Source organism: Dipodomys merriami, unplaced genomic scaffold, assembly GCF_024711535.1.
Source record: "Dipodomys merriami isolate MVZ:Mamm:240054 unplaced genomic scaffold, mDipMer1.0.p SCAF_5, whole genome shotgun sequence".
NCBI lineage: Eukaryota > Metazoa > Chordata > Mammalia > Rodentia > Heteromyidae > Dipodomys > Dipodomys merriami.
In genome coordinates, this window is record NW_027206068.1 from 64,618,840 (window position 1) to 64,645,436 (window position 26,597).

The window sequence follows — 26,597 nt, forward strand, 5'->3', positions numbered from 1 at the left end:
GGTTTTAGGCAGTATTCCATTGCTATCCATAATAGTAAAATTAAATCCAATGAGCAGATACCATTAAGACTAAATGCAGCCAGGCCCAAAGAAACATAGGTCCCATGGTTTCCCTTATTTGCAATAACTAGTCTGAGTCAAGCAAAAAAGGTCAGATAAGTTGATGTTAGGGAAATGAACCCTAAGATATATATTCAAATGTTTTTTTCTTTCTAACACATTTATAAGATTATTTCTTTGTTGTTTTGTATGTCCCTCCCCCACGGTATAACCCCTGCTTTCACTGTATTTGATGTTGGTATAATTTGTGGAGGGGAAGGGAAAAAACAAATCCTCTAAATAGGAATACAGGTGGACCCATTGCAACAATGAGATGTACAAGTTGTTATGTAGAAAACGAACTTTACAACTTTGGTGGGGGTGGGGAGGAGGATTGGGTGGGGCGGTATGGGGGAGGGGGGGGAAGACGGGAAGGGATGGGAAGGGGAAACAAAGGAGGAGGCTACAATGCTTGATAAGAAATGTACTCATTATCTTGCCCATTTAATTGTAACCCCTCTGTACAGTATTTTCACAATAAAAAAAAAGACTAAATGCAGCTGTCTTATGGCTGTTAACTTATGGCTGTTTCTATCTTCCAAAGTAAGGATGGTGGGGACTCTGAATAGGAGTATATTACAGTGTAGTAGAAAACTTTCTCCTCTTCTGCTAGACTCCAGTGGAAGAGCAGATAACATTTGGAAGTCGGCTGTTCAGACTCAGAATTCTAGTTAATCTTATCCAAGCTAAAATCCAACCATCACTACATAGGGTCTACCACCTACTGGGGTGCAAACTCAGGAGGAATTAATTATCGCGCTCTAGGATGGAAAAATGAGATACAGAACAGGCTACAATTAGGTCTTAATGAGATACGTCAACGTGTTACAGAAGTTAAATGAGTGGCAAGACTACCTTTCAAATACATCTAATTATTCCGAGATGAAAGCAGAATAATTCAGAGGACACTAAACACTAGATAGCGAAGCTTCTAGAAATCAAAAAGGAGAATTTCCCATGTGGGTAAGGAAAGGCATCATTCCTTATCTTTCGCTCCTGCAAGGGGGGGGGGCGGGAAGAATCGCTCCCCAGCCGCCAAAAAAATTCTGACACCTGTGCTTCCTCGTGTGGTAGTGGTTCAAACCTTCTAGAAGTTTCCAGGGCCTGGTGCCAGGCTTTGGGTAGCATTTCCATAGCTTGACCAGTTTCTCTCCACGTACCCATCTTCTGTTCTGGAAGCTTTGGGGGCATTCCATTCGCATCTTCTCTTCACCCCAAACACGGTCAGGGGGTGCCCGTTTAAGAGCACTTCGATAAAGACGGAATTAACAAAAGCTTATCCTCCGGCAGCCGCAGGCCTTCGCTTTCATCGCGATTTAAGACCTGTGGCCAAGAAGCTCTCTTCTGTGAGGATTAATTTTAATCCGAAAACTCCCCCCTGAGTAAGAAGAAATCACCTCATCTCTTCCTGCCCTCCGCCGACTGGACTTTTCACGGCAGGTGTTTCCCTCTGACGTAAGCCTCTTTCTACAGCCGCCAACCGTTCAGCCGCTTTCCCGTCGCCCTGGAGACACTCCCGGGTTTGTGTCTCTACTTCCTTAGTCCTAATCCCGCCCACCGGCGATAAGATCATCTTCTTATTGGTCCAGGTACGTGCTCGTCTTCTCAGCAAGCTAATCAATGCCTGGCTTCTTACCCTAGGGATTTGGGAACCGGAAAGGACCTTGGCCGGTCCCGCGGCGGTAGGGCGGAGCCATAAGTGAGTGACGGCGCAAGTTTCCAATAAGCAATGCCATAGTCCCTCCCCCCTCCCTCCTCCTTTGGCTTCAGGGCTAGAAAAGTGCGTGGATGCCGGCAGCAGCAATGAGTCCTTGGAGGCGCTGGCAGGTCCGCGTCGCCGAGGAGCGGCTGCTGCTGCTGCTGCTGGTGGCGGCTTCTTTGCAGGTGAGTGGATGTGTTGTAGAATATTATTGTTCGGGTGCTTTCCGCTTTTGAATGACGTGGTGTTAAATTTCGGAGCGCGGAGGCCAGCCCTTCTCCCGCCCGAGCTGTTGGTGGGGATCTGATGTCCTCTCCACCCGCCTCATGCTGAGCCCCGGGGAGTCCCCGAATCTCTCTCCAGTGTCCTGGGGCAGGCCCAGGGCAGGAGGTGGCCGCCTCGGTCGTGGGTCCTAGGCTAGGATGCATAAGAAGTTAGAGAGATGGTGAACTTACCTTCCTGGACGCCTGGGGCTTGGTGCGGCAGAGCCTCCCCTAATAGATCCTGGAAGGAATTGGGGTTGGCGCTGTATCCGGGGCAATGGCAGACCTGGCTGTGGATGGGTAAGTCGATGAATAATAATGATAATTATGATGATGATGATGATGATATGTTTGAAAGGAGAGAAGGTGAACGTATTCAGGAACCAAATCACAGGTTTACAAGAAGCCCTAAAAAAAAAAAAAAAGGGTAATTTTTAGGGATTAAGAGGGATGGGGGTTGTATTACCCCAAAGAGATGCATTGTTGAAGTTCACAGACTTTGAATGATAATTGATTATTAGCTAATTACACTTCAAAAATTGTGGAGGATTTTATAGCTTGTGAATGGTCCTAGAATGTTAATTGAATGGGAGCCCTATGGATGGGGGGAAAAAATCAAAGGTTACACTTTATCAGTAGGTACGAAGGATTTTTTTTTTCTATAATAAAAGCAGATCTAGGATCAGTTTGTCTTTTACTTAAAATTTCTCTGAAGCCAGGCTCACACCTGAAGTGGCTCACACCAAAAATCCTAGCTACTCAGGAAGCTGAGATCTGAGCCAGCCTGGACAAGAAAGTCTTTGTGACTCTTGTCTCCAATTAACTACCAAAAAGCTGGAAGAGGAAGTGTGCCTCAGGTGGTTAGAGCACCACCCTTGAGTGATAAAGCTTAAGGGGCAGTGTATAGGCCCTATGTTCAAGCCCCAGTATGGGCACCAAAGGAGAAAGCCTACCCCCTAGTCCAGGTTTTATATAATTTTGTATTCCTATTGGACCTTACACACTGATGTTTCTCTACATGCTGGTGGATTTTAGAGAATTCCAATTTCAACAAGTAGCTTGGATTAAGAAATGGTCAGTGAGAAGTAAAGACACTTTCGTTTTAGTCTTGAAGCTGTTACTATTTTTGTGATCATAAACAAATCATTTCATTTCTCAATTTTCACATCTTTAAAAAATGCAGAAATTGCTTTAGATTGTTTCTGAGGTCCCTTTTCATATTTAAAGCCTTGTTTTAAAAATGAAGATGATTAGCTAATTTCCATTGCAAATACATACGCCAAATCCCCTTGCAGTAAATTATCTGCCCATAGATAAAAAGTTTCCAGCTTCAAAGACATATTCTCTTTGGGGTCCTTATTTAAACCAAACCAAGCCAATCACTGTAGATAATTTGGAAAGTTCTGCCCTGCAATGTGGAAGAACATGTCATCCTTCATTCCCTCAGAGGCAAGCACTGGTAGTGTTTGGGTAGAGCATGTAGTCTCTCTTCTCCTTCCTTGCCTGAGATTAAGAAGGCTATTTCTCTATAAGTGATAATGGATACACCTAAATTCATCTATGTACTCATCTTGGCATATCTGCATCTTAGAAAACAGAAGATGCAGAAATGTTTGAATGGAATGGTTTCTTGAACATCCTTGGAATGACACCTGGTATGAGGCAATATTTGTATGAGGACACAAGGCAAAAAGTATTAGTGGTAACCAAACCCCTTTCTTTGAAACTTAGCTACAAACGGGGGGAATCGTACTTTATAGACTATAAATCAAATATTTTATATGCTTCTAGAGCTGTATTTTTTCATTACCTTCTTCACCCCCATTAGATTTTATTTCTGCTAGCAAACTTCTCTCTAATCCCTTTTCTCATTTTACTTTATTCTTCAGTTTTGATTTTACTCATAACAGCAGCCAGGTAAGATCACTTTCATAAATTTATTGGTGTCAGGAGTTACTGTAAGTATGGGGGTTAGATTTCAGGGCCTTGTGCTTGCTAGGCATGCGCTCTACTACTGAGCTTCCACACTATCTCACTTGTTATTAGAAGGCTTCACTGTAATTTATTTAAAATTCCCAATAGTCTTTTGAGAACTATGGTTTCTTCTCATCATTATGGATATGGAATCTGAGACTTAAGGAATGTTAACAGTTTTCACTGTTAGTAAGCAAGCAGAACTGGATGCATGTATTGTGTTATGATACTTAATGCATCAAATTTCATTTTCCTTGAGAACTGTTCTAATTTATCAGAGACATTGTTAATATTCCTTTTTCTCTGTCCTCAGATATAGCTAGCCAATCTTTTAAAAGTTAGATTCTGGCTGAGCACCAGTTGTTCATGACTGTAATCCCAGTTACTTAGGAGGCTGAGATCTGAGGATTATGAAAACCAGTTTGAGCAGGAAAATCCATGAAACTCAAACCTCCAACTAACTACCAGAAAACTGAAAATGGTGCTGTGGCTCAAAGTGGTAGAGAGCTAATATTGAGGGAAAAAGCTCAAGGACAGTGTCCAGGCCCCGAGTTCAAGCCCTGTGAATGACAAAAAACAAAAGTGAATCTGATCATATAAATAGTATTTATCAAAATGAACTCCAGGAAATGGACACAAGTTTTTTTTTTTGTTTTTTTTTTTTTTTAAGTGAGCCAGGTGCAAATAGCTCATGCCTATAATCCTAGCTACTCAGGAGGCTGAGATCTGAGGATCCTGGTTCAAACCTGCTTGGGAAGAAAAGTCTGTGAGACTCCTATCACCTATCACCAGTAAAGTACTCAGAAAAAGCCAGAAGTGGAGCTGTGGCTCAAATGGTAGACAAAAAAAAACTTAGATTCCTAGTGCAGAGAATGTTAGAAGTTGCTCAAAACTGTACAGTGCGGATTTGGACCAAACCAGTTAAATGTCCTGGAGTGACAAATATTTTTAGCTAAGTGTAAGCTTTGGCTCAAAATGATTCTGGTTCTATGCCCCTTAGTTTATATTACTTGATACCATATTTTGATTGCTCTGGTTTTGGAAGTATAAGAACAACTTGTTTTAGGCTGGACTTTATCATTTGCCTGTCCTTTATGAGTTGTGATTCTAGAATCTTAAGTCATTAACTTGCAAACACTTGAAGGAAGCAAAGTCTTAGAAATTTTCATTTGGAGGACAGGATGGGCCTCAGCTGGGGGATATGAGACATCATTTGTTTAAATAAGAGGCAGGTGAAGGAAGTGGAGGCCATGTGTGGTGCTGCACACTTTGGAAGCTGTTGGAGATTCTGAACGTCTTACAGATGAAACATCAGCCTTGCATCAGTTTCATTCCCCCATTATTGCCTCTGTTCTTGCCTTGCCAGATGAATGCTAATCAAGAAGCATGACTTCAGTTTTATGGTGGCACTTGAGGAAAAGAAGCATTTGTGCATTTTAGTTAAGATAGCTTGAACTTCTATGCAGAATATAGCAAAAGGTCTTTGAAAGTCCTCTGTATCACCTAGTTATTCCTTTGTTGCCAAGACAGTTGAATAGGAGCACTACTTCTGAGCAGGTGCATGTTCACCTGTAGTGAGAAGCACCTTGACACAATTTATGGGGATGTCTCGGAGCGAGGAAGTATCTGTGAATGTGTGAATGAAGGTGGTTAACAAGGGCAATTGCTTTTTTCCTCTGGTTCTATCTCAAACCTATTCCTATGTAATTCAATGAAACAAAAGTTTGTTATTTAGACTGATGTAAATGTGCTCGCGTTGTCTTCTGTGAGGACTCAAAACAATTCTGAATGGGATTCTATTACTCAAAGTTCTTTCAGTTCTGATCAAAACTAACATCTGGTGATTTGGTAATGTTGGGAGTGTCCTATAAATGGATATTAAGGTCACATGCTAATGTGAGTATGTGATCCAGCTAAGCAGAGATCTGCCTGCCTAAGATACAGCCTGTTTTTGTAGTCTATAAAGTGTGAATGGTTTTTACATTTTGACTTGTTGAAATTAATCCAGTAGTATTAATATTTCATGTGCATGGGAATTTTATGAAATTCTGATTTTAGTGTCTATACATAGTTTTGCAATAACATTTATTCATTTATATATTACCAAGAGCTGCTTTCAGTGACAATGACAGAATGATACAATTATACGTAATTATGACAGATAATAACAAATCCTTAAAAATGCACTATTTGCCCTCATAAAGAAAATGTTTTAAGATCTGAGATAGGTTGTAATATCTTTCATACTTATCTCTTTCATTTTTTTTATGGGGACCAGAATTATTATGGAAACCTCACTAGTATTCATACTCCTCATTCCATCTCTTTCTGGAAGTGCTACCTGATCCTCCTAAAATATGCTGTTAAATATCTATAGAGTTTATATAAGTATGAAGCATAATTATATATATATTTTCTTTGGCACAAAGCCCTTATTATGTCACTTTTCAGTCTTATCTGTTTGGGCAAATCTCCTCCTACTTCCTGGTTATACCTTATACTTAGAGTGACCATATATTTTTCCAAGCAAAACACTTAAGTATGAAAGGAGCCCTTAAGGGAGGAAACAGGAAACAGTCCTGTTTTAGACATATCAGCATATATAGCCACCCTGCTTATACCTGTATCTAGTTTGAATGGGCTTTTTATTCTTTATATACACCTGTTCTTCATAGCTCCCTTAGGCAGAATACTTTTCTTTTTTTGATATCTATGTTTTATTGTAAAGGTGTTGTACAGAGGGGCCACAGCTACATGAGCAAGGCAATGAGTCCACTTCCCATGGAGCATTGTCACCCCCTCCCTTACCCTTTCCTCCATCATCCCTTCCCTCCCTACTCCCCAACTTCTCCCTACCCCGCCAAAAGTTGTAAAGTTCCTTCTCAACACAGTGTCCCTCACATCCCTTGTCACAATGGGTTCTGTATCCCCATTTTTAGCACCTTGTTATTTCCCTTCCCCTCCTCAAATCAGAAAAATGTATATACAAGATGCAGGACACTTTTCTAAACCTTTTACATAGCTTTTCAGATCTAGCTAGAATAGAACCATATCCATGAAATCTTACTCAGAGATCTCTCCTTGCCTCCTTTATGAATGAAGCACTTCTCAAATTGTGAACTACGTTCATCTTTAGGAACACACACATACACACACCCACACACTCACACACAATTTCTTGAGGAAGGAATTGACTGGATTAGATTGAAGAAACTGAGTATGTGGGGTTTCCCATCTGTGAATTAGTCATCTCAATATGACTAAAGCATTGAGAAAAGTTAACTTTGAAGGAGAGAGCCTTTTCGGTTCCAGTGTGGCAGTGTAGCCAGATGGTTTGAGCCATTGGTGTAGTGAATTACAGCACAGCCATTTACAACCTGTCTTACCTTGGGCAAGTTAAGGTCTCCGAAGTAATCATAGAACCTTCTCCATGGAATGACAGTTGAGGCTTCAAAACAGTCCTGGGAACATGGTAAGGACTCTATGAATGTTGGCTGTTGTGGTTAATGTCATCACGCCATCATACTACCATTACAGGTGGGTAAGAAAGTATCAAGACCCCAAACCAGGATGTAAGAGCTGGAGGAAATGCAGTGCCAAAATTTTAATGAATGAGTTTCTGTTGATGGGTGCAGTCACCTTGGGAGAGGGGGTCACAGCAGTGTGGGGTCCTAGGAGAAGATGGTGTCCCTTTGGTAAGAAGTAACTTGTACACAGTCTTTTGAAAAAAAATCATTTCAGTAGAGTTGACAAGCACTTGTTAGAGGTGTCAGGGCACTGGGAAAGTTATATCTAGGGACCAAGAAAGGGAAGGTGAGGTAGAGTTGTGTAAGAGATGTTGGTTGACTAAACCTTTTCTTTAAGCCAGCACATACTGTAAAATAATCCAATATCATGTGGTCCCCTTTAGGGGTATGTAGTAAAACTATTGATTAAAAGTAGTTCTTTCTTTCTTTTTTCTTTTTCTTTTTTTTTTTGGGGGGGGGTCCAGTTATGGGGCCTGAACTCTGGGCCTGGGCGCTGTCCCTCAGCTCTTCAGCTCAAGACTAGCACTCTACCACTTGAGCCACAGGGCCGCTTCCGGCTTTTTTCTTTTTGATTATGTGGTGCTGAGGAATCGAACCCAGGGCCTCAAGCATGCAAGGCAAGCACTCTACCACTGAGCCACCTTCCCAGCCCTAAAAGTAGTTCTTAACTGTCAATAAGTTTTGCTGAGGGATTAAAGAAGAATCTTCAGAAACAACAGCAGGGCTGACTTCACCAAAAACAAAATACAACTTGAGTTTTTTTCAAAAATCGTTTTTCACTTGAGGGTAAAAGGTATGTATATTTTAGATCCATTCTCATAAGTTAGGGTGGTCACTATTTGGCCTGACTCTGTGCCTTTGGATTTATATTTAATGAAATGGCAGCCTATTTTTGGAAGGGTAATTTGTGACTGGAGATGATCTTGTGAAGTGAAGTTAAGTGAGCCTAGACCCCGATGCCAAGATTAAAATCCACAGGAGTATGAAGAAAGAAGACAGGGATTGGAGGCAGAATAATTAGGTGAGAGGCCCAGTTTGCTACTTAGTGGCCGTTTGGTTTTTGGTTTGTTTGATCATTTTGTGTGTGTGTGTGTGTGTGTGTGTGTGTGTGTGTGTGTGTGTGTGTGTGTGTGTGTGTGTGTGTGTGTGTGTGTGTGTGTGTGTGTGTGTGTGTGTGTGTGTGTGTGTGTGTGTGTGTGTGTGTGTGTGTGTGTGTGTGTGTTTTGGCTTTGTGCTAGATGATTGGATCTGTCTGCCCATGGCTGACTGAGCCTGGATCCTCAGATCTCAACCTCCAGTGTAGCTAGGATTACAAGTGTGAACCACCAGCGTCCAGGTAGGCCATTTGTTTTTGAAAAAGTCAGGATCTCTGTAGAGATCATGGCCATCTGTGAATATACTAAGCTCTCAGCCTAAAAGTACATGCTACAAAGCCATGGTATATAATTATTCTTGGCTTCTACTTTGAACTTGTCCTTGCTAACTTCTCAACCAGCCAACTGTTTTTGCTTTCATGGTTAGCCTCAGTAGCACAAGTAGAATCTAGTGATGTTTTTCTGAGTCTGGTCAGCACACCTGCTGATGCCTTGTGCATGTCAGGTGACACATGAAGTTCTAGAGAGCCAGGTGACACATGAAGTTCTAGAGAGCCTTGACAGCACTTACTCTACCAGGACACACAGAACTACTGACAAATGCATGACTGGCACCATGGGGCAGTACAAGACAGTATCAAGCAGTCTTGACCTATCCCAGGGGATGAAAAGGGAGGACAGAGTCTGCCCCGAGGAGGGCCCTCAAAGCCTGGCTCTCAGGCCAGGAGTGTCAGCATCACCTGTATCTTGGGGGAAGGAGAGGAAGCACTGTTCTCACTGATACTGGGGATTTCCATGCACATTAACCTTTGAGAACCACATGCCTAAAGCTAAAAAATGTTTAGACTGAGCTCTAAAGCTGGGTTGTCCAATCCAATAGCTGTTGAACACTTGAAAGTGGCAGGTGAGATGTGCTTTAAGTGTAGAATACACATCAAAAACTGAGAAAAGGAGTAGAAAATATATCCTTAATTTTATGTGAATCATATGTTAGAAGGATAGTATTTTTGATCTATAAAGTTAAATGAAATACGGTATTATTATTTTACCCATTTCCTTTCTTTTCCGTGGTACTAAGGTTTTTTAACAGTGCCTCATACTTTCTAGGCTGGTGCTCTACTACTTTAGCCATTCCTCCAGCCCTACTTTTTCGTTGGTTAATTGGAGATGGAGTTTCAAGAGTTTCTCTGCTCAGGCCCAATGATACTCTGGATCCCAGACTCCTGAGTAGCAGTGATTATAGGCATGAGCCACTGGTGCCCAGCTTCTTTTCAGTTTTTGATGTGGTTTTTAGAAGGTTTAAAAATGACATGTGTGACTTACATTATATTTTAATTAGACCCAGCTGATCTGAAGGATGAACAGAGGTTTCCTAAAGCAGGGAGAGAATGAAGTGGCAAGAAGGTAATAGTGACTGGAAGTTACTCAGAGCATATTTTATATATGAATTTTTAGCAGATGAGATGATCGTTTGGGTGTTAGAATATTTAGCCGTGTGTGGCAGTAAACACTTAGAAGACAGGCAGTAGGATCACAAGTTGGAGACCAGTCTGGACTATATAGTGAGATCCTGTTTTAAAAAAAAATCAAAACCAAAAGAAGCAAACCAAAAATATTTATTCTTCTAATTTCCAGGTTCTCTCTGGTCTGACTCTAACTTGTTTACCCTCCATCGACTCACAAACCCGTACACCCATCTCTAGGAATCCAGTGTCTGGTCTCTCCCAGGTGTGGGACCAGAGCCTCATTAGCCTCATGGTCATTCTGCCCCTGGCACAGGCAGTCCCTGACCAAGCTTTTGTTCTCCTCTGTCCATTCCTAGGCTGAGAATAGACATTGTGCTTCCTTCCCAGAAATTCCTAGGCCTCTGAGATGCTTCCAACCGGAGCCCTGAACCCTGATCACTCCCCTCTTCTGATCACCTGTGGTTTTTCTTTTCTGTGCACCAAAGTTCAAACCTATTGCTTGACAAGAAAGGGGAATTGTAATTCTATGATAGCCTCTCAGTTACTTGCAAATTACCTCATTTCGGTTTCTTCCCTATCCCTGAAGCCTTATACAAAAGAGGGTTCCCCCTTCCTCAGAATTTGTTAAAGAAATTAGTAGAAACTGTTTATAGATTCCAGCGAACTTGGTCCCTGATGGTTGTATAATTGGAAGTGAATCACAGTTTAAGTGGGACAGAAAATCCCTAGTGAATGGAAGTTGCCAAGAATGGCAGAAAGCGAGACTCTGATGTCCATATAATCTTTCTTCCCAGTGTAGAAAAACACTGAGGTGGAGGAGAAGGGCACGGAACATGTCAACCTGGCAGAGTGCATCAGGGTAGACTTCCTGTAGTCCACTGCATGGAGAATGAACGCAGGCTGACACAGCCAGGTCTGCAGACACCGATCCTTAGAAAGCAGCTGAGACAAAGGGAATCTGAAATCATTTTAGTGCGGTCTATGCCACTTTACTAGATTCTTCTGCCAAGATGTGGCTGGTGTGTGTAGTGTCTGCCCAGTTGGGGAAGAGGAGGCCGGGCCTCCTTATCAGTGTTGCTCCTCTACAGACCTGCTCCCCTAATCTGTTCAGACATGCAGTCTCTCTGCTGCTTGTATTTGATACCATGTTTTGCATCCGGATTTATTCCTTCCCATAGCTGTATCTTGAGGCCGGTAGAAAACTTATTTGGGTGAGTACCACTTTTGCTGTTAATATCACTTTAAATCACTTTTGATGTGTTTTCAAATATTGAGCCAATGTGTTTACATTCCTAACATTTGCTTGTATGTGGTATAGCCTGGAGCATTGATAAACTAGTTGCTACCAATCAGTGATGCATAGGAGAACCACATGGAGTGGTTCACTGAGTTAACATGTTTACAACTTCCATAATAAGAAGGTAAGGCTGGTATGCATTTCTTTGGCCACTGTGGAAAAGCAAAGAGAGAAGGATACTGTCAGTGTAGAGTCAGCTGCTGGGAGCTGGGAGTTCCTAGCTCATTCATTTACACATTGACAAGTCCTTTTATTAAATCCTGTCTACTTACTGTAAGTATTATAAACTGCCTTTTTATCTGGCGGAAACACAGCATGCCATTAGAATGAAGTGTTCTGTTTTTTTACGTCATACAATTAGCATTACTATCCAGCCATGTAAGTCAGCTAGGTTGTCTGTAATTAACTTTCTGGAGAACATGCCTCTAGGTACCACAGTGTAGGAAGCCTGGATAACTGACGTCAGAATTGTTCAAAGGCGTCTCAGTTTTCTTTAGAAACTGGCTGTTGTCAAATTATGCCCCCATTCCTAAGCCGTCATTCGAAGGTGTAAAATAACTTGTGCTTTTTTGTTTCTTTTCTCACCAGATGTATTGCTGGTCTTGAACATTATCCCATTTGAAAACACCAAGGAGGGTCAGTCACCAGGATGTCCAAGCATAAACTTATTATGTTAAGACATGGAGAGGGTGCTTGGAATAAGGAGAACCGATTTTGCAGCTGGGTAGATCAGAAACTGAACAGTGAAGGACTGGAGGAAGCTCGGAACTGTGGGAAGCAACTCAAAGCACTGAACTTTGAATTTGATCTTGTGTTCACATCTATCCTTAATCGATCCATTCACACAGCCTGGCTGATCCTGGAAGAGCTGGGGCAGGAATGGGTTCCTGTGGAGAGCTCCTGGCGTCTGAACGAGCGTCATTATGGAGCCTTGATTGGGCTCAACAGGGAGAAAATGGCATTGAATCACGGTGAAGAACAAGTGAGGCTCTGGAGAAGAAGCTACAACGTGACTCCACCTCCCATTGATGAATCCCATCCTTACTACCATGAAATCTACAGTGACCGGAGGTACAAAGTCTGTGATGTACCCTTGGAGCAATTGCCACGATCTGAAAGCTTGAAGGACGTTCTAGAGAGACTCCTTCCTTACTGGAATGAAAGGATTGCTCCTGAAGTGCTAAAAGGCAAAACCATTCTGATATCTGCTCATGGGAACAGCAGTAGAGCCCTCTTGAAACATCTGGAAGGTATGTCCCTACTTTATGTCCCTACTTAGTAGAGGTAGTTAAGTTTGATATAGAGTTAGCCTTAATTGATCCACCGTTTATATAACAGAATTCCCTTCTTTATGTCCATTGATCCCTTGAGATTAAGAACCATTTGTTGTAAAAATCAAAAATCATATGCCTTTGGCATTCATGGTACCTATACAAAACAAGTTTTTAGGCTTGAGTCACCAGAGGAGCTCAGTATGATGTGGAATATCAGTTTTTGAATCAGTAGGTCTGGGGTGCAGCCTGAGCATTTGCATTTCTTAAAACATTTCCCGGTACTGCTGCTGCTGCTACTGCATCTGCAGCTAAGGGTTCTACACTTGAGAAGCATTGATCTAAAGGCCCATAAGACTTTGTTGTTGTAAGGTGAGGGAATTATAAAAATGGAATTGAATGTCTTATTTGACTTTTTCAAATTAAATGATTTAGTTTTCCCACTTTCTTCCAATTTTAAACCGTTACAGCTATGTTTTTAGACCTAGGTTTTCTAGGGAATTCTTTTGTGACATTGCTATTTCTTCAAACGAGACTTCCTTACTAGGAGAATAGCTGGTTTATTTATTTATCATAACTCTAAAAGCTTGTTGTTATTGAACATTGCCTTTGTTTTATTTAAGCTTATCTTTTGAAGGGGCCCTAATTCAGTCTGTAATCATTTCCACACAAGAATTTGTGTACAAACTTTAGCAGCATATTTATGAAAACCAGAAACCAGATCTACCAGTAGATCAACCCAATAAGTGTGTCAATTAAATATAGTCTGTCCACACAATGGAGTATTTATTATTCAGCACTTAAAAGCAATGAAGTAGGGCTGGGAAGGTGGCTCAGTGGTAGAGTGCTTGCCTTGCATGCAAGAGTCCCTGGGTTCAATTCCTCAGTACCACAAAAGCAGAAAAAGCCAGAAGTGGCACTGTGGCTCAAGTGGTAGAACACTAGTCTTGAGCTGAAGAGCTGAAGGACAATGCCTAGGCCCAGAGTTCAGGCCCCATGACCGACAAAAAAAAAAAAAAAAAAAAGTAATGAAGTATTCACATTCTCAGTAACACAGATGAACATTGAATCATTGTGACCATCATACATGCTATGATTTAGTACATGTCCAGAATAGGTGTTGTAAGTTAAGAGTACAGTAGTTGTTAGCTAGCATTACGGTGAGGTAGAGGTGAGGATATTGAGAGTAAATGAGCATAGGATTTCATGTTGGAATGGTAAAAGTGTGCCAAAGTTATGGTGAGGGTTGCAAAACTCAAACTACTACGTTATTGAAATGTACACTTTAAGTGGATAAGTTATATCTCATCAAAGCTAAAAATACTCAAAGGGATTGAAGGCTAATGGAGTTGTCACTCGCTAGAAAACAATAGCTTGTGCCATAACAAAACATATGCACAGGTCTAGAATGTACAATAAGAAGAAAGTGAAAACAGCTCTGCCAGCTGGGTGGAAAAGGACTCACGCTCTCAGAGGTGAGTCGTGTTAGTCTTGGCTGCTTCCAGCGTTTTTCCCGAAGCCTTCTTTAAAAGTCAGAGGTATGAAACTCAGTCTCAGAGATGAATAAAATTGAAATAACCTTAGTTTATAACTCAAGTGTGTAGATGTACACACTTCATGAAAGTGTGTGAAAGTGTGTATCTTCTGTTTGGAAGATAATTAATTTAAAGCAGAGGACTTGGTGTGGGAAGAAGGAAATTGGAGGAATGGTGTCCCTAGGGGTAGAACACAAGAGGGCTGGAAGCTAGCTTCAGGAAAAGGGAGACATTTGAGAAGGACAAGCAGAATGGAAGTGATAGGGTTGGTGACAGAGCAAGATGACAGACAGATGCTCAGGAGGAAAGTTGGTCGGAAAAGCTGCAAGATGCAATTAGATGCATATGAGTGGGTGTGATGATAGTGACTCATCCACAGAATGACGTGAAGGTAGTTTGAAGTTTCCCCATCAACCACCCTACGTAGGACAACTTTGTGCCCTTTGGGCCTGTAGTACCCCTCGTGGTACCATTGGGATGAGTCCCCGGATTCTCTGCTGTTGCTCTGATTCCCCTTTTGACTCAACTCCAGAGGACTCATGTGGTAGAGATTATTTCTTCTGCATGAAATAGTCTGAGATGGAATTTAGAATCACTTCATGAATTACTTAGCCTCTAACTTCAGTCTCCATTAATCAAGTTACTTTTAAAGTATACACTGAAAAATAGTGCTTGCTTTTTCTTTTATGTCATCTCTGATAATTTAGTGAGATTTTAGCCATTTAAAAATGTATTAATATGTACAAATGCATTTACTCACCAAAATGGTGAGTAAACAATATTATAACGTCTTACTGTCTTCCACACCTGACCTTCTAATTCCCAACCTTCAAGCATTTTACTGACTTTAGATGCTAACTTTTCAAGTCTCAAAAAAAAAAGTGTGAAGCTAGAAGTGGAGCTGTGGCTTAAAAAAAAAGGTGTGAATCTTCTTTAATTAGGCAAGAAATACAAGATTTTCTTATAAGAAGGATTACCTTTCAATTTCTGTGTGTGTGTGTGTGTGTGTGTGTGTGTGTGTGTGTGTGTGTGTGTGTGTATGTGTGTCAAAACCTATCAAAATTAACCACATTAATTGCCCATTTACAGTCATGTGATAACTTGGTTCATTTTCTGGTTTATACCTGTTAGCTCAGTACAGTTATTAAATAACATTGCCTTTTCCCTTCACAAGTACCACAGCTACAGTATATTAATTTCACAAGTATTAATGATCTGAAATGGACATAACCATAAGCATAGTAACAAATGTCAGTGCTCAAATAGGCTGATGGGCCAACCTCAACCCTACCAGATGACTTATTTATGTAATATCTTATAAATTGTATGCAATCGAAGATTGCTTTACTTTTATTTTTATATGTTTTTTGAGACAAAATCTCATTTATGTAACCCAAGCTGTCCTAGAACTTGTAATCTTGCTACCCAGAAGTAGATTGCTGGGATTATAGGAGTGAATCACCATGCCCAACTAGATTGGTTTACTTTTTGATATGATAATTCTTAATATATTCAGAAGAAAAAACAAGCCATGAATTTTCTTACTATATAGGAAAAAAGTTCCTGCTCAAGGATCTACTTTACAGATTTGGGGGAGCATAAACAATTACCTACACTATTTCAATAAGTCCAGGTTAAAGTTGGATCTGCCTCTGACTGGTTCAGACACACTTCTCACAACACATTATGAAAACTTCCCACACAGAGCATCCTGCTCTGTAATGTTCCAGACAGGTTGGTGTTGCTTTTTCAGTGGTTGGCATAGTCACTTCCTGTTTGCTTCCTCTGGTCCACACTGAAGGAAATGCCAGGTACTAGGCTGAGCACTGGATATGGTTTACACCTTGTCAGAGGAAATGGATTGTTTAGTCTGGGCTCAAGCAAAGAATTAGGCAGTTTCAAGTTTAGACTCAGAATGGCAGCAAGACACTCAGGAAAGGCAGACGTGATCTCTTGGGAACTGCGTGCAGCTGTACACACAGCCAGGCAAAGAACCCTGGAGATGAAATTAGAGAATTGGGAGGAAAGGTCAGCTGGGACTAGCTCCTGAGGACCAGGGACTGACAAGCATGTCACCTTTGGCATTTAGTGTGGTATTTTCAGAAGCAGCAAGTTCAAGCTTTTCTCTTGTGAGCAGATATTTGCCTAATGATTAAAGTTTTCAAAAGGTACACCAAATCTATAGACGCCTTTATTTCTCAACATTAAAAACGATTAAGTACAAAATTAAATGGTGGAATGTAGTCTCACTGTCTTATTCTAGTTTAGAATTGACCTACTTGTCATCACATTAAAATGCTCAAATAACCCATTTTCAATGGCTCTCCCCAGCCTATCTTTAAGTTATACATACATGGTATGCAAATTTTAAAGTATTAAAATTATGGGCCAGTTGCAGTGGCTCACGCCTATATTTTCAGCTGTTCAGGAAGCAAAGATCAGAGTAAGTATCAAGGTCAGACCATGAGAAAGCTGTTGCAAGAGCTTATCTCCTCCCTTAGAGGAGAATCAGCAACACTGCCGTCCAGGTTGGTCACAATCCTGGGCAAAAACATGAGCTTCTATTTGAAAAGTAACCAAAGCAAACAAAGACAAGATGGTGGTGGTGGGTTAAATGATAGTACCACTGGAAAAAAAAAAGCAAAAATTAAAAATAGGTCGATTGTGTATGATATTGAGAATCTCTTTCAACTCTTACTGGTGAACACAGAACTGTCACCACACATGGTTGTCAGTTTAAATTTAATTGTGCCTGACTGGACTGGGAAGGGAGTAGAGAATGGGTAGCAGCTCACAGTTGAATCCACTGGAGCTGTTTCTGTTTTTCTGGTCCGAAGTGTGTGCATTACAGGATTGGGTTTCCTTTCACCAATCTTTCTGTCTCACTAAATGTTTCCTCCTGTTTCCTGAAGTTCTAAGATGTTTTCAGGCAAACTGTTTAGAGAAAACCAAAGAATATAGAGTAGACATTTTATTTGAGTTGTTTACTTATCAGCAGTAGATAGAAACAACTTTTTGTTTCAGACTAAGAATCTTCCAGCCCTCTTTTTTCTCTTGTTAAATTCATGGAGAACACAGTCTTTAATCAAGCCCTTACAGGAGATTAGATTTAATTTGAAAGTCCAGAAAGTTAGTTTTCATTCAATTCACCCATGATGCCCACGGGCCAGAAAGGCACAAGGGACATAAACCGTCTTTGAAACGGATGACTTCCTTTGAATCTTTTTTTCCTGAAAATTTCAACAATATTGTATCTCTAGCAAAGACCTAAGAGTGCTTCCCCTTACAGATTTTATATTAATCCTTATAGCCATTGGTTGCATGTAGTAAGTGCATTTATCAGCTCATGCCTGTAATCCTAACTATTCAGGATGTTGAGACATTGAGGATCATGGTTCAAAGCCAACCCAGGCAGAGAACTCTATGAGACTTTATCTCTAACCAACAAAATGCTGGCTTGGAGGCATGGCTCAAGTATAGAACACAACGTCTGGGTTCACGCTCTGATATTGGACGCACACACAGAGATATTCAAATAATAAATACAATTTAGAATGTCTTTTGTTGTTGTTGGTAGTGGGTCATGAGCTCTGGGCCTGGGCGCTGTCCCTCAGCTCTTCAGCTCAAGGCTAGCACTCTACCATTTGAGCCACAGTGCCACTTCTGGTTTTCTGATGGTTTCTTAGAAATGAGTTTCACGGACTTTCCCTGCCAGGGCTGGCTTTGAACCTGTGTCTGACTCTGGTTCTTAAAATGTTCCAGTCATTTCAAGAATTAAAGACAAGTAAGATGAGTGGCACATGCCTGTAATCTCAGCACTCAAGAGGCTGGGGTTATTTTCCTTAAAAGAAAGATAATGGGCAGTGTAAGAAGAGGAAGAAACCTCCATGGAGAAAATAGATACAGGGGTGAAAACTGGTTCTCTGAAGAACATTTTTAGACTGTATTAAAAAATTTGAGCCAGTTATCAGAAAGGATGTGATACCTGGCCACTCATTTTACTTTCACATGAAGTTCTTGGTGAATGAGTTTTTAATAAGACATACATTAATACCACTCTAATTGTTTCAGCCTTAGGAGTCATATTTGTTTAACTCTCTTAGGATATTACTTATGCCTAAATTTAGTAATGAGAAATGGCTTCCCTGTGGATTTTCCTAATTTGCCATTTTAAAGTTTCAATTGCTCGTTTCATTGATTAGTAACTGATTATTAACCCATGTAAATATTTGTGATTAATCTATAGCGTGAATGGCTTGAGTTTTCATTAAAGTAGAATGTCATTTATGTATTGGGAACACTTCTTATTTAGCTTTTTTTGGTAGATAAAGCATTAAGGTTTGGGTAGCCTTTGTTTAGTGAACTCACACCCAAGTGTAGTTAACTAAGCCAGGGAAATGAGCCTTGAAGGTGGTGTTAAAGAGAGGACCCGTTGGATCTGCTTAGATCTGAGGCCATGGTCAAAGAAGCAGGTCCCGTGTGGACACTAGGCCCTTGCCAAACACTTAGGACTTCGTTTCTAAGGTCCAGACAGTAATGCTTATTAATCCTTGTCTGTTGTGGTCCCAGTGTGTTAGCTGATTCTATGGGTTTGAGCGATGGGCATTTCAGTTCTTTTCAAGTCTGGAAATACTGGACGCTGATATCTAGTCAGTACATAACCTAGTTTTTCACAAGGGAAAAGCAAAATAGAAATCTTCTCCTCTTTATTTTGTGGAGGTGAAAATGACCATATATAGGTGAAATGAACAGAATCTGAGTCTTGTGCTATGAGAATAAAGAAAAAAAATTTAAGCAAGCCTAGGCATTATCCAAAAAAGAAATGTACTCTTCAGTTGACATATATAACTGTACCCCTTCTATGTATACAGTTAAAAATACCTAAAAATAAAAAAGCAAGCCTGGGTCCATTTTTACTGCCTTAATGGTCTTGTGACTTGAGCAGGCTTATTTAACCTTTCTGGATCAGTTTAGTATTTTTAACAGCTGTATTGGTACATAATTCACCATTAGAAGCCAGATGTGGTAGTGCCCACCTGTAGTCACAACACTGATGAAGATGAGGCAGTAGGATTTCAGTCAAATTCAAATTCAACTGTGACCATCTAGTGAAACTCTGCCAAACAACAACAACAAACAAACAAACAAAACAAATAACCAATCACCATTGAAGTGTATAATTCAGTGCTTTCAGTAGATAGTTGTTATATATACTAGTCCTTGGAATATCAACCATACAGTTTCTGGTTTACAGAAACCTGCAGGCACTGGCATTGCAGATGCCCATGTCCCTTATATAAAAAGACATAGTATTTGCATAGAACTTACACACACCTGTCCTGTACTTGAAACTTCCTCTATATTTAGTTATAATACCTAGAACTATGTAAATACTCCCCACACTGCATTCTTTAGGGAATAATGACCAGAAAATACCTCTGTGCTTAGATATAAATGTAGTTTTCCCCCCTCTCAATAGTTTCTATCCTTACGTGATTGACCCTGTGGATGAGGAACCAGTGGGTAGAGGACTGACTGTATTCAGAGCTTTAAATCCATGACCACAGTCAAGTTTAAAATATTTTCAGAGGGAGGTAAGCTTGGTCAAGGAATACTAAAAAACAAAATCCTGGTATGATATTGCACAGGACCGTGTCAAATGATAACAGTTAGGTATTGCGTATCCCAGAAAGCTAGAAAAAGGATTTTGAATGTCTTCATCAGAAATGATGGTGATAAATTTGAGTTGGTAGACTGTTCAAATGGATTTAGATTGATAGTGTATTTTTAATTCTTTTCAAAAGGGATTCTGTACTCAGCTGTCTCCACTCCGCCCCCTCCATGTTTCCAGCCCAAGGCAGCAACCGACCTGCCCTCTGTCATTGTGGATAAACATTTTGTATGAAGTGTTTCTAGGTTCATCCATGTTGTAGCTTCAGTCAGGACTTCCTGCCCTTTTATTTCTAAATAGAGACACTGCATATATTCTTTGGATGATAGACACTAGATTGTTTCACTTTGGATTATTAATAACGCAGAATGATGTTCTGAAGATTTGTGCAGGGTTTTTTTTTGTGTGTTTTGTTTTGTTTGGTGGCGGTGGTTTTTTGCCGGTCATGGGGCTTGAACTCAGGGTCTAGCACTGTCCCTGATCATCTTTGTGCTCAAGTCTAGCGCTCTACCACTTGAGCCACAGTGCTACTTTTGTTTTTTCCTGAGTACTTTGTTGGGGATAAGAGTCTCATGAACTTTTCTGTCTGGGTTGTCTTCAAAATGCAATTCTCAGATCTCAGTCTCCTGAGTAGCCAGGATTACAGGCATGAGCCACGTGCTCAACTTGTGCACAACTTTTGATGTGGACATATATTTTGTTTCTTTTAGGTACAGGCCAAGGAGTGGAATTGCTGGATCACATGTCAGAAATTTCTAGGTTTTATTCCAAACAGCCTACAACCTTTTTCACCCATCATTTTACAATGCATAATGATTCTAGTTTCCTGTCTATAATTTGTGTATAATTTGACTTTTATTGTAGCCATTCTAGTGAGTAAAAGGAGGAAGGTATCTCCTTGTGGTTTGAGTTTGCATATCTCTGAAGGCTTTTCTGGTGGTTGTTGACTGTTCATTTATGTTTGGAGAAACATTTCTTCACATCTTGTGACATTCATCCCTTTATTTTTGATGTATAATACTTGTTCATATATTTTAGATATAAGTCCTTAATCAGGTGTATGATTTTTTTTAAAAAAGAGAACTAAAAAACCTCTTCCTTTCTAATCTGGGTGCCTTTCATTTTATTTTCTCACTTAGCCCTGCCTAGAACTTCTATACAATATTGAATAGAAGGGCAATGCTAATCACAATAGAGCTCTGTCTCCTAGAACATGTCCTAAGGTTTATTAGTTAGCACAGAATCTCTAAATGATGAATCCAAAATGTTGATGTGAATTTTTACTTTCTACTTTTCCTGGTAAACTTTAGTGAAGCATGATCATTTTTCTTACTTATTGCCTAACAAATTGATTTCTACAGTAAACATTTAGATTGAAGGAATTTATAAAAAAATCTAGTGAGCAACATGTTTACAAACTCTGGGAACTGCAAACATGGATCTTGAAGAATAGACAAGTCTTCTATGTCCCCATGACTCCAGGCCTCTGAGCTACCTCTGCTTTTCTCAATCAGTAATTCATTGCTGCACTATTCACAATAGCCAAGTCATGGAAACAGCCCAGATGCCCTACAGTGGATGAGTGGATCAAGAAAATGTGGTACAATAGAATTTTACTGATCTATTAGAAAGAATAATGTGCCATTTGCAGGAAAATGGATGAACCTACAAAAATTATGTTAATTGAAGTTATTCAGACTCAGATAAACAGCACATGATTTTTCTTATCTGTGGAAGCTAGATCTAAAATGCAAACAGATATGATTAACATATACAGGGTTTATACATACAGACACAAACTGATTAAAGGATTGTATACTTAGGGGAGGAGTCCAAAGATGTAATTCCTCTGAACATCTAATGAACTGTTTAACACAATGAATACCCAGAAGCAGAAGCATGTTTTCGTGGGGCAGGTTAGGGAGGCACAGGAATGGAGGGAGAGAAGCTGAGCAAGTGCAGGCAATGTATTCACAGTATATACAGGTGAGTTATGTAACTTGAATATAGGGACAGGCAAACGAGGGAGAATGATGGGAGGTGACATTGATCAAGATGTATCGTGTACTCATAACTTGATGTATGGAATTGTAATCTCTTTGTACAGCCACTTCATAATTTATTTTTAAAGAGCAAGAAAAAGGAAGTTGGTGCTTGAAGAGAATTTCCAAAGGGAAGAATGGTCATGGGAGGGACACATGTCCACTACTGGCAATCTTCAGGACTTCCTATTGGATTTAGGTGTGCCAAGGGCTGGATTCTAAAGCCTCCACGGTCACCTGGTCCCTAAACTGCATGCTGCTGCATCACCCCATTCCCACTCCCCCCACCCGCTCCAAGGGAGGCACAGGGCACCTGCTGCAGCCAGCTGCCAGCGGGCTTTTCTGACTTGACTGAGCCAGAGGTCCCTTAGGATCTAGAGCATTCACCATCGTCCCTGCTCACCAGGTGCTGTGAAGCCTGACTATGTCTGTTCTTGCCAGTGTGAGCATGTGGCAGTGATCCCAGGGCCTGGTAGTCATCACACTAAGGCCAGGGTTTGGCAGGGCAAAGCAGTGACCAGCAGCTCTCCCTGTAAATCTCCTGCTTAGAAGGGAAAGAAGAAACTGCCACACACATTTCATGTGTTCTCATATAAGCCATCCTTTCCTATCCCATAGCAGGGAGAGATGCTGAGTGTGGCAGAGATCGAAGGCGCAGAGAGATTACTTGCCCAAAATCATAGAGACAGAATACTTGGAAGAGATAGCCTTCCAAAGTTAGGATCCCTTCCATTGAGTATGAACAGTTTCTGTCCCAGACATGAAATCCTTACTGCCCTCCAGCACAGGAAAAATCCACAATAACTCTGTGGGGGTCTTAGCTGGTACTTATGGCCAGTAACTAATTAAAATGACAAAGTATACTGATAACTAACTGGTAATTACTAATTCTTCCACAGATAAGTAAAGACAAACCCTTGGACTCTCCTCAGAACTTGCGCTACTTAGATGCTATTAATATAGAGCAGAAACTGTGGATGGACTTTAGAAGTTTAAGCAATTAGTTTTATGTATTTTTAAAAAACAGAAATTTGAGTGCTTTTAATCTGCAGCACTATCTTCTCCCTCCCTCTCTTCCTGTCTCCTTACCCTCCTGTTCTCTCTCTCTTTTCCATCTCTCTTCTCATACCTCACTATTGCCTATTTTGAACTCCAAGCAAGACTTGAGAGCAATTATATTACACAGGAGCGAGGCTCTGTTTGATCCTTTTATGATGGCAATGAAGATGAAATGAGTGAATACATATAAAATGCTAGCAATATACCTGGTATGTTCTCAGAATGTTAGCAGTTTAGCTCCAAAAGTAGTAATGTCTGTGGCTCATACCGGTAATCCTAGCTACTGTGGAGTCTGAGATCTGAGGATGACAGTTCAAAGCCAGACCAGGCAGGAAAGTCCACAAGACTCTTCATGTAACTACCAAAAAGCTGTGGCTCAAAGTGGTAGAGCACTAGCTTTCAGCACAAAAGCTTAGGGACAGTGCCCAGGCTCTGAGTTCAAGCACACTGTCACACATGTGCACATGTGTGCGCGCACGCACACACACACACACACACACGCACACACACACACACACACACACACACACACACACACACACACACACACACACCACATAAACACCCTCTAGTCAGAAGAAAAATTAACCTCTATCTCACAAGTACTTAACAGAAGTACTTTACACTTACCTTCCTCTGCTAGCAGTTGGGGTATTAAGAGACAACAGAGCCAGGCCTGTTTACACAACAAGCTACATAGTCCTTTCCTCTTCTCCCAGGCTGTGCATCTACCTAGGGTAGAATTCCTGCTGGACTGGGCTAGCCCAGGCTGTTCCAAGCTCAGTGCTGGGACACTTAGTCACTTTCATGTCAAAAGAGCTGAATTCGGAGCTTAACAAAGTCCTAATTTTATGAGCAGAATAGAGAAGAAGCTGAAAGCAGCTTTATAAAGGAAATACCCCAGAACTGGTTACCCAGAAGCCCTGTATTGTTGATGTGAATTTCTATCTAAGTATACTCCTCCTCCTTCCCTTCCCTTCCTCTCCTCTCCTCTCCCAATTTCTCTATCCTGAAATCATAGCTGTTACAGTTGGAACCTTACACAACACCTGACATAGTCTTAGAAGCAAGGTTAAAATATGGGTCTAAGTCAACAGGTAGTTAAACAATTAAACAGAACCTTCTCCTGAAATTGTGTCCCACCCTGACCCTTCCTCTTCTGACCCACAGGTATCTCGGATGAAGACATCATCAAAATCACTCTTCCCACTGGAGTCCCGATTCTGTTGGAGCTGGATGAGAATCTGCATGCTGTTAGGCCTCACCAGTTCCTGGGTGACCAAGAAGCCATCCAAGCAGCCATTAAGAAAGTGGAGGATCAAGGAAAAGTGAAACAAGCCCAAAAATAAAGTCCTTTGCAGTTCTGTCGAGGGATAGATGCCAAAGGAGTGGCAGGCATGCAGTGTGTTCTGGGTGCTGATCTATTTTTCTCCCTCTCTCTTTCCTGATTGCATCTTCCCTGGGCTAGGCCATGTGGTACAGTTGGTGTAAGTAGCCAGGTAACTTAGCCAGGTCCAGAAAAGGCTTTAGGATGCCTAAGTGCTTAGTCATAAGCCTTAGGAGTTAGCTTTCCTTACCAAACCAGTAACCAGTAAGGTTTAATCAAGGTTGTTAAGTGTCTGAGATGAGAAAGTAAAAAGTAGAGATGAAGTTTAAGGTATTTTGTAGTTTAACAAATCATCCCTGAGTAATTGACACTTTTCCAATAAATCACTTTTTAAGACTTTCTGAAATGATAAGTATTTCTAGGTAACACACTATGCATAAATATTTATTTCTAGTCTTTTCCTCGAGGAAAAGGGATGCTTTGTCAGTTAAGATCAGAATGGGAAAGTCACAGATGGGTCCCTTCAAGAAGGCCAACTCCCGCCTGAGGAGCATTAGCAAGGCCTTTAGCCTCCTTAGCACAGTTATCCTTGGTTTCACATTCAGTAGAATTCCTCTTTGGCCATTAGAGTGAGCAAGAATATAGACATTGCTGGGTGTTTATGTTCCCTTTTTGTTTTGCTTTGGTGGTTTTTTTTTTTTACTTTGATCTTTGGGTACTCATAGTTGGTTGCAAATAAAATTCTCTGACAAAAAAAAAAATGACATTGCCAAGATACCCATATGTGTGTGGTAGGCCTCTGAATTTGTCTTTGATTCTTGCCTTCTTGTCAGCTTTGCACTGATTTCGATACCCAGGCACTTATGGTTTTCTATTAATTGAAGGTTGGGGCCAGTGAAGGTAGAGTATAGTGAATGTGATTGGTATTCACTTGGGCAAGGGGAATGGCATATTAGGCCTTGTCCTAAATGTGTGGAGTCATTAGGTAAGGGGGAAAGACAATGATAAATAGTGTAGCTAGGATAGGCTGAGCACACAATTGACTGCTTATCAGTCTTAATACTACTTTCTTCCACAGTATATTGTGAGCATGTAAGGCATCATTTCTTTTAGATGTTGCCTCTGTTTCAGAGCAGGTCCACATATTTCAATAATAAAATCATGTAAAAATCTCTAATTATAACTATTAGAGATATTTTCCATAGTATTCCATTTGTGGATTTATTTGTACCCATCTTATAGTAAAATTGGTATCAGAAGGAACGCACTCCACAATCCAGGCTTCTGCTGGGTCTTCATTTAATCTTAAATTTAGAACTCCCTGGGAATGACCAAAGAAGATGGCCGAAATGAGCCTGCTTTGCTCATAGCTGTCCACATCTGTGCTGTATAACAACATGGAATGTGGATGTCAGAGTTAGGACGCAACTCTCAGATCTTCCTAGAATTTCAAATCTGGCTAGAACCATTGGCTATGACCATTTCTGAATAGCTTTCTCTTTGGAATTGGCTTCTTGAGTTTTTCAGCAGGTGCTGGACTCGGATTTTTCTCTTGCCCCTTATCTAGGCATCCATTCTAAAGGACCATGGGCAGGAAGATGTGTTGTACCCAAAGTGATGGACACTTCCAGAACCTCTGGAAACTTAAATACTTCCTCAGATGGGGACAAGTTATACTGATATGTTCTGATATGATTTGCCCTTAATTGTTCTTCATATAAATATGAACAGCAGAGACACTTATGAAATCTTCATTAAAAAATGAATTTTAACAACTCCAGCGCTTCAACCTTAGGACCACCTAGTGAAGCTGTTGTCTTTACCCTGTTAACGAATGATCTGGGATTTCTGATGCAGTAATCTGGAAACCTATCTGACTTATATCTTAATCTTGACATCCTTCTGAAGCTGGCATAGAAATTAACCTTTTCTTTTGAGGTAAGGGAAGTCACCAATAAATTTGGTCCTTTGAGAGAGAAGCTTACACACTGCCAATCTAGGTTTGCCCTGGGTTCAGCTAGACAAAGTCATCTGTACTCAGGCTGAAATGATTGTGTCATTGTGGGGGCAATGTGGTAAGATAAGAAAAAAAGCCAGAGCAGCAACAGCTGCTTCTAGAGATCTAACTTAAATATCTTCACTGAATAAGGTATCCCAAGACACTGAACATTTGTTCTCTAAAACAGCATTTGTGCTCCAGAGAAAAATGGAAATTCCTGCACTGTCTAGCACTAATTTGGGCACTGAAATTTCAAAGCATCTTTGGGTAGAAT

At 40.7% G+C, this 26,597-nt stretch overlaps 1 protein-coding gene across 4 annotated transcripts; it reads left to right on the forward strand.

Annotated features, from left to right (window-relative positions):
- Positions 1 to 1,611: 1,611 nt before the first annotated feature.
- Positions 1,612 to 25,107, forward strand: Bpgm (bisphosphoglycerate mutase). Of its 4 annotated transcripts, none has more exons than XM_069996799.1 (3): positions 1,612 to 1,688; positions 12,008 to 12,669; positions 24,168 to 25,107. In XM_069996799.1, the coding sequence occupies exons 2-3, from the start codon at positions 12,069 to 12,071 to the stop codon at positions 24,344 to 24,346; spliced, it is 780 nt and encodes a 259-aa protein (XP_069852900.1). In that variant the 5' UTR covers positions 1,612 to 1,688; positions 12,008 to 12,068; the 3' UTR covers positions 24,347 to 25,107. The 4 variants fall into 4 exon arrangements, with proteins under 4 accessions (XP_069852900.1, XP_069852898.1, XP_069852901.1 ...); XM_069996797.1 differs by lacking the exon at positions 1,612 to 1,688 and adding an exon at positions 1,875 to 1,983; XM_069996800.1 differs by lacking the exon at positions 1,612 to 1,688 and adding an exon at positions 7,504 to 7,572.
- Positions 25,108 to 26,597: the final 1,490 nt, after the last annotated feature.